This window comes from Nanorana parkeri, unplaced genomic scaffold (genome assembly GCF_000935625.1).
Source record: "Nanorana parkeri isolate BGI_ZX_2015 unplaced genomic scaffold, ASM93562v1 scaffold157, whole genome shotgun sequence".
In the NCBI taxonomy this organism is placed as follows: domain Eukaryota; kingdom Metazoa; phylum Chordata; class Amphibia; order Anura; family Dicroglossidae; genus Nanorana; species Nanorana parkeri.
In genome coordinates, this window is record NW_017306425.1 from 2,005,895 (window position 1) to 2,014,994 (window position 9,100).

A 9,100-nucleotide genomic window follows, 5' to 3' on the forward strand; every position below is an offset into this window, starting at 1 on the left:
TGAAGGCATAGACAGCATGTACACCGTCAAGGCTCTATCCCTTTACCCACAATTTTTTTTTTTAAAAGGCTGGAGAAGGGCTTTAGTTATTCCAATATTACATATTTGTTGAATCTTCCCAAAAATAGGTTCAGCTATGATCTTCTATAGTAGTGAAATACCTAAAAAACTTATTTTCACAGTTTTTTTTACAGTTCAAATTTAAATGTAATATAATTATAAAATATATTATTATATTACATTTATATTACAGATAATATATTTGTGATCCCTGTTGACTGTTACCAAATCTGATTTTCAGACTTTTTCCAAAGCACAGAAAGGACTAGTATAGCACCTCAACACACACAAATGACATTTTCTTTCATGATGCAAAGAAAGTATTGGCAGGCATGCTGTGTCTTGTTGACAACGACAGGAGACAGGATTTTCACTTTCCTTCATGGCCTTCAGTTCTCTCCTGTTGGCATACACAACAAGTACTCCATACTGTGATGCGGAAGCTTCTTCTCTGTGCTGTTTGCCCAGTGCCCATAACAGTAACCCCATTTTTAAGATCACAAGAAGGAGGTGCATATTACAGACTGGAGGTTATTGCTACTTGTGGAAGGTGGCAAATATAAGCCTGATGCAACACTCGTTATCGCAACTTCCTGCTTATATGTGATCTCTTTGCATTAGGTTTATTATGTCATCATGGTGCAGAAATGTTCATGTTATGCTATATTATGCCTGTTAAAGAAATGTAGCGTATTGTACCTGCCCGATCAGCAGTAAAACTATTAGCACCAGCTTCTCCATATATTATGTTCCCTGGGTATTTATAATGTATGATAATTTGTGAAGGTTTTCTCAAGTACAAGAGCATTATGCTCAATTAGTTCATTCTTTTACTATACAGGTACTCTCCTCACATTAATAACCAGAATATCCTTTTCAAAGTGAGGTTATTCTGTAGTGCTGATGAGCATTGTGACTTGATTAATACAAACAGATATCTGCAAATACATCCCTGATTAATTATGCTGTGTTAGTATGCTAATGATGAAACAAAAATGATGGTACAATTACATATTCACTTATTATTCTAATGAACCGTGTTGAGTCAAATAGTGCAATTATACTGTAGACTTGTGGTGTTCTCTTGTTATTAACCTCTGTACAATATATTTACATAGGTTGTAAATATTGTATGCCTTTTTATGTTCCTGTAAAAGGCTTCTCCAAGCGTTCATAAGGATTACATTCTGAATAATACCTTAGCGGCTCCCTGGTGTATAATCTTACATCTTTTTACAGTGTCATTAGTTTTGCTCTTTTGTGTTCTTTGAACGTAACAGGATCTAAACCGGATTCCCTCTTTAAGAGAGTGTACACTGTAAACTCTTAAACAGGGATATGCCATATTAGTGATTCTCAAAACATAAATATATCTCCATCGCACACCAGACAGGTATTCCCCTTTAAATGGGGTGCTTGAAACAACTGGTAAATGGCGCTACTTGTAATACATAAGAAAAGATATGTTGTCAGCACACCTTATGCTTTAAAAGCTTGTCTCCTATTGACGTTCACGCAGCATATCAAGAAAGATTGCAACATTTCGGAACCTCGCAGTGTTCATTCATCAGACAGCGTGTCCTAACAGAGGGGCCCTGGGAGATTCTGAAACGTTGCAATTTTTCTTGATATTATGTTTAACCTGGAGAGAAAATACTGTATGCTAAAAACAATTGTTTTTGCCTCCATTCAAAAAGAACAAATATAGATGCAATGTTGCAGGGCGGATGGATCTGCAAATTGTTTATAAATACATCCTCTAGTGTACCGTTAGTTACACCCTCTAGTTGCATCCTGCCCCTGAATTGTCACAATATTAACTACTGCGTCTGTTTGATGCAGGGTGCTGTTTCAGATCACTGCGCGCTATGTTTCAGGGGCTTTGCCTTTGTCTGTTCGCCTTTCTGACCACCTGGAATGACATCATCTAAGATGCATGGATAAACGATGTGTTGTCCTAGGGCTACAAACTAGAGTTTTAATCTCTGCCTCTGCTCAGCTTCGTGTTGTCATACATGCCAACATCTCTGCAACTGATAACAGACCCCCCACGCTGCTCTTTTGCAACTCCTATGTCAAGAAGTCATGACCAGTATTCCAGAAAAATAACTATTTTACGGTTTCTACTCAAACCTGTTTCCCTTCCCCTAACCAATAGGGGGCATTCAACCCATTCTGGATCTAAAGGCACACAGTGTTTTCATTTGAGCGCACAATTGCTTTGTGAAATTCACAGATCAGTCATAGCTTCCATCTCACTGGGAGACTTTTTGGCCTCAGTGGAAATCAAGGATGCTTACTTGCATGTACCTGTCTTTCCAGCATGTCAACACTACGCGTTTTACTGTGGGCACAGAACACAACCGGTTTGCTGCCCTTCCTGTTGGCCTGTCCACTACACCTCCAGTATTCATCAATGTGCTAGCCCCTGTGCTTGCTCTCCTGCGTTTGTAGGGCATTCCCATCATGGGATATCTAGATGACCTCTTTTAACAGGGGGAACAGTCAGCTCGGGCCCTATCGAACAATGGACTGTTCAGACTCTTCAAACATTTGGTTGAATCCTGGACCTTCAGAAGACATTGCTGGAACTGACTCATCACTTGGAAATCTAGGTCCTCTATTAGATACTACTTAGTCCAGAGTTTATCTCTTGCAAGACAAACTCTAGGTCTCTGCATCCATGTTCAGATCTTGCAGACCCAAAGCTGTCCAACTCTGCTTTTTAATGAGAGTTCTGGTTTTGATGATAGACTACTTCAAGGCAGTCGTATATGCAAAATTCCACTCCGGACCATTTCAACTCAACATCAACTCATCTGCTTCACAGAATCAAAATGGAGAGTATTCCAGTGATTCGCATTGCTCCTCAATGGGTCCAGGCGGATGTGGTACTTGGACCTCATCAGACTTTTACCAGACTCTGTTAGCTCTTCCAGATTGACCAGACCTTCTGTTCCAAATACCAATTTTCCACTCTGCTTCATGGTCGTTGGCTTTGATGGCATGGTTATTAAATCCCAGGTCCTAAAGGATAGTAAACTATTTGATTATGTTACTCCTATGCTTCTCAAAGCTAGGATATCCACCTCTCACTAGGTCTACCATTGCAGCTAGATCACATACTTTGCATGAGGTGAGATGAGGAAATTCCATCCCAGGAAGTACTCTGTGGGATGTATCCTCACTTTTTTTCAAACTGATATGGAACAAAATTTGGCTTTGAGTACTATCAAAGAACAAATCTTGGCTCTAGAGATGCTCTATGAAAGACCACTTGCCTCTAATTCCCTGCTAAAGGCTTTTGTTCATTGTGTTGCCTACATAGGCCCACTTGCACGTCCACCTGTGACTCTATGGGATCTCATCTTGGTTCTGTCAGCTGTTCAAAAATCACTTTTTGAACCTCTCAGAAATGTTCTCTGTTCACACTCACCCACAAGGTTGCCTTCCTTATTGTCATCACCTATGCGAGGTGAGTTTGAGTTGATGGCCCGCTCTTGTATAGAACCCTTTCTGGGTTTACACAGAGACAAGGTTGTCCTAATGTCTAGGGCCTCCTTCCTCCTCAGGGTGTTTCTTCTTTTCACCTTAATTAGGAAGTTGCACTTCCATCTCCCTGTCCTACCCCAGTGCATACCGAGGAGATTTCTCTCTACTATTTGATTGTGGTACAGGCTGTTCAGGTTTTCCTCTTAACCATGTGTTCCTTCAGACTGACTGACTGGCTCTCTCTTTGTCATTGTGCAGGGTTTCCATAAAGGACACTGTGCCTCTTGTTTCACAATTTCTAGTTGGATTGGGAAGGTAGTCATTGAATCCTATTGACTTAAGGATAAGGTTCCACCTTTTCCTGTAAAAGCACATTCTACTAGATCAATAAACACATCTTGGGCTTTTCAGCATCAACCATCTGTTACCTAGCTTTGCAAGGCTGCCACATGGCCTTCTGTTCAGACATTGACTAAATGTTACCAAGTGGATATTCAAACCTCATCTCACACTAGCTTTGGATCTAAGATTTCTCAGATGACTCTTTGTGCTGCAGATAGCCCCCAATTTACCTGTTTTTGTGGGCCTGTTAGTGCCTTCTTTGTTGTGTTGCCCACTCCTCAGTTGCACTCTTTTTGGATGCCCTGTACATCTTAGAATCTTTTTTACTGTGTCCCTTATTGAATAATAAAAAAAAACAGGGTTTTGACTTACCATAAAAACCTTTCCTTGGCGTTCATTAAGGAGTGTAAAGGCAGGAGGCAGCCATGAGAAATGGCCCTCACTGGTGTGCATGGATACAGAGAGGAAAAGGTTGCAAAGGGCCTGCAGACTATTAGGAGCACTAAGATGAGACAAAGGATAAAAAAAATTGGAACGGCCAACTGGCATTTGTCTGTGACCCACAATGCTTTACCAAACAAAATGTTATGCAGTTAGGGTTTTACATCTGCTGTGTTAACGTCTTTCATATGTAGAAAAACATCTTAAAGGTCTATAAAAGTCAGCCCAGTTCTCCAGGAAACCAAAACCTTCCTTCTGACACCAGCTCCGGAGCCACTTGTTAAGCTCCCTCAACTCGCTCAACTGTTGAAATTGTACATTTTAAATAATTGTAATAATGACAATGATCAATGCCATCTAAACGAATTAACCAATAGTAATAGAAACAACAATCAAACAAACCAGGAAGGTAAGAGACAAAGATGAATGCAATAAAACTATTTGACTTCATTTTGTTTTAGAAAAATACATGATTGGAAAATGTAAATGTCTGTACTAATACTACTAATTCTCGGGTCCACCTTGTCTGTGCCTGGTTTATAATAAAAGAAGCGTCCACTGAGGAAATAAGAGCGAGAAAGAAAAGATGACATGAAAAAGCCAGATTGGCAAAAGAGTTTTTAATGCAGGATTCCTGCATTTCTGGGCATGATGATGTAACCTACGCATAATTCTGGACATGATCATTTATAGAGCATAATAGAGCACACAGTCAAGAAACCTCTTCTTGCCTCATTAACATCTCGTTAGTATTATGGGCCATTGCACATGATAGCAGTGCAATAGAAACAGACATCCAGGATAGCACAACCTCAGCTGGCTTCAATGAGGATAGTGCTGTGATTAACAACTGTTGAAGTTGGTGCCATTAAATGCTAGAAACATCTCAGCGAATCTTGTCTGGAGTAAAAATTATTGATGAAAGGAGAATAGCTGGAAATTGAAATCTTACAGAGCCGAAGACATATTTGTTACATGCGGTTTTACTACATGTTAGTACATTAAATACATAACCACCAAGCCTTTCATAGTGGAAAGTCTCTTGGTGGTGTTCCAGCTAACATCTGTTTTGATTGCTCTATGTTTCCTTGTCATTGATGACATAATTGAAAAAAAATACTTAGCACTTCTGCTTTGACCTTTTTAGTGACGGTGCTGGCTATCTTCCATGAGCTGAACGTGGATACTGACCTGTACACCTTGCTGTTTGGAGAGAGCGTCCTGAATGATGCAGTTGCCATTGTCCTTACTTAGTAAGTATGTTTGACCATTTAGACTGCTTTTAGTGTTTTTGTTGCGCGCAGTGGCCTTATCTATAAACACAAACAACTTATGTCAACCAGTCTTTATACAAGTAGAATTGTTGACATGTCTAAAGTAGGTCATACCCTTTACAATCAGATTGTACAGTCTTCTTTAAATGTACCAAAAACTATGTAGGGTGAGGACCCTTCCGACTACAAACTGAATATTAAATTTGGATTCTCTATTTAGAACTTGGTGGTTTCACAAACTTTTATATTTCCCTTTCAATGACTCATTGCACTATAACTGTGTACCTGTGGCCCCTGAAATAAAATGATCTATGATTTAAATATTAAAACTAGATAATATATTAGGGGGTTAGGAAGGATTTTTTTTTTATCTTCTGTGTCAAGATTAGCAATAGTTGCATAGGAGGTTTTATTTTCTATTGAAGGGATAGTTAAAATTAACGGGCATCAGTATTTTTTCATCCTCTTGGATAGGGTGGGGGAGCATTTCTGTTTTAGTAGTGTGGACAGATCATTTAGTTTTTTATGTATCAGCCCAGCTGTGGCTTATTTCATCTAAAGCTAAAGTCCAGGTATGCACAAGCATTTAAATACACAGCTATGATGCCTATATGAAAGCTATCCATTGACTTACCAATGGATTTATATTGTTGTACATCCAGTCTTAGGATTTCCACAGCACTGAGGGACAGCACAGCCCTGATAACCTGACTTTTCTTTTGCTGCAGTTAAGCAACATAGCTTGGTCACTTCCCTGCCCCTAGATCTTAATTGGACAGAGAAGTCGCTTATCAAACTGATGAACTCATCTCTCTGCTTTTCCTCCTGCCAGCATGTTTCTTGTTAATACATGTGAATGCAGGACACCTGATTGTCCTTATGTATTGCCCCATCACATTTTCAGTCTGAGTTCTTCTGTACAGTAGATTACATTAGACTGAAATAGTCACATTAATGTATTTATACTAGTTGCATTTGAAATACATTTAATGATTGTTTAAACCTTTGGCTTTAGTTCTCTTTTGGGTCATAAGAGTACATTTGCTTTTGTATTCATGTGACGAGTCAGCAGATAGTGAGCTACTGCCCGCTTTATGCTGACAGCACAGAGCCACACAGCAGCTAGGAGGGATCCACCATGCCGTCTGATTGACAGCTGGCTCCACCTCTCTAGAGCCAGCTGTGCTCTCTGCCCTTCCCTTATGTGTCCCTCCAATGAGCAATTGAGGAACAAAAATTGTATTTCTCTAAATGCAGATTTCCTTTACAATTCCTAATAATATGGTGACCTGGAAATACCAGGTCACCATATTATCGAGAATCCTGTAAATACACAGGTCAGGTATTCTCAGTCACTTCCCATTGCAGAGGGAGAGGAAGTTACATAGCATATTCACATTGCACAAAACAAAGCAACAGTCCATCCTAGAACCACTCTTAAATAAATATTTTGGGTACAGAAGATAAACTGAATTTAGCCCAACCACAGTGTTTCCTTGACATCATTAACATGTTGCTAATTGATTTAATTTGGTAACTCAATTTGATTTCTATAATAAATACAGATCCAATGAATGCACATTTCCCATCAAAGTTTTTGTACACATTTTGCCCAAGCACTTACAGATATGTTTCCAAACAATTGGCTCCAACTCTCTCAGATCAGCTTCCCTGGACTTTCTATCCAGTAAAATATCACAAGGCTGTGCAAGATTTACAGCTGTTGGAAACATCACAGTCCCCAGCAGCTTTGAGAATGAAGGAGGAGCAGACAAGAGGACTGTGGCTTGCCTTGATGTGCCTGTGTATTTGTTCAGACACAGACAGATTACTAGCTAAGACATGGGTAGCTCCATAGGACCTTGCAAGGGACGCGTCACCCAGACACAGGATATCAGGACCAGTGCTCAGGGAGCCAGCTGATTTTGAAGGAAGCTAAAACTTTTAAACATCAAGAAGCAGCATCCATTGTAAGTGAATTTTTCAGCACTTGAAATAGCTCTAAAACTTTTAGATTTTAAAGGAGAACTATGGGGTCAGGGCTTTTCCCCATAGTTATCCTAAGGGTGAAGGGAAGACACAAACTAGCGTCCTCCCGTCATCCAAAGCTCAGTATACCGCGAGCTACAACTCGCGGTATACTGAGACGCCGCAGCCGGGACGGATCCCGACATTACTGTCTGGATCCACCCAGCTGTGTGAGTGACAGCTGGCTCTGCCTATCTAGAGGCAGAGCCAGCTGTGACCGCCCCCCTCCCCGTCCATTCCTCCAGTCAGCGCTGGAGGACAGAACAGGGAAGGGGCTGGGAATCCCTGCAGGGAGCCGTGAGTGACAGTCACGGCTCTCTGCAGGGACAGTATTGAGAATTGAGCGAGCGACAGTATGTGTTCGCTCACTTCCCAATCTATTGAGCCAACCTGTGACAGTTTCATTGTCACAGGTCGGCTAGAACTATGAGGATGAGTGATTTTCACTTGCCTCATAGTTCTCCTTTAAGATCCCTTTATTTACCACACTCCTTATTATATTGTGTCCATAGCAACAGATGTTTGCTCTACTTACCTGCTCTAGAAATATGACAGATTGCATTTCATAAGTTGCTGTATGCAATATTACAGTGTCTTGTTAGCTAACAGATTAACCATTGTTTAATGACATAGGAGAGCAGTTGATGCCATGAGAATGGATTTTTCTAGTGATTTGATGAGAGCTATGAAAGAACAATTTGTTTTGTACTTTGCAAGAACAGCATTCCTTATGGGATATAGATCATGAGAAAATGCATGTAATATTTTAAGCACCTGCAGCCAGTATAAATGGATCAATAAAAGATAGATTGTACTTGAGTGGTTTTATTTGTACTTAATATATGTGTGGTTCCTTCATGGCAATACATTTAAAATGGACTGATCTCTCAATTTGCACATAGAATTAATAATGGGGACATTCAGTAATGAATTTATGCGTTACATGTCCTTTACAGGGAACTGTACATATCTTATAGCTAATTATACATTGTTTATTGTACATGAATAAAACATTTATTTGTATGATGTTTTTCCAGTGAAAAATTGTAGGTAGCATGTAGTAATTATGCTGTGCTCAGGGTGCCTCAATACATGGGGAAAAAACCTGCACTGATAGAAAGAGAGCCAATGTGTGGTGACAGCGACACAGGGATAAAAAGAGGACCAGAACTGTGTAAGATGTGTCCAAAAAAAGGCAAGCAGATGGCAAAGGACTAAACCTTTGTGGTCTTCCTAGTGCTGACATTTTTCCTGTAACTGTCTTACATGCCTTGTTCTGCACTTTGTTTCTGTGTTGAGGTGACCATCTTGATAGAGACAGGACTTTGATTTTCTTACGTCAGAGCTTCCCCATTAATGGCTGGTAATCTAATGATTAGTGAAGAAATATTCAAGAAGCAGCAAGGGAGGTGCAGAAAGCACAGATCCACAGAATGAAAGAGGCGGAAGCCAGTCCTTCCTTG

General features: G+C 40.1%; 1 protein-coding gene across 1 annotated transcript in view; it reads left to right on the plus strand.

The window, feature by feature from the left end:
- LOC108785365 (sodium/hydrogen exchanger 9-like) overlaps positions 1-5,589 on the plus strand; it is a 109,008-nt gene extending 103,419 nt beyond the window's left edge. Inside the window, exon 6 of the mRNA XM_018554420.1 lies at positions 5,483-5,589. Coding sequence (XP_018409922.1) covers positions 5,483-5,589 — 107 coding nt within the window. The remainder of the gene's footprint in view (positions 1-5,482) is intronic.
- Positions 5,590-9,100: the final 3,511 nt, after the last annotated feature.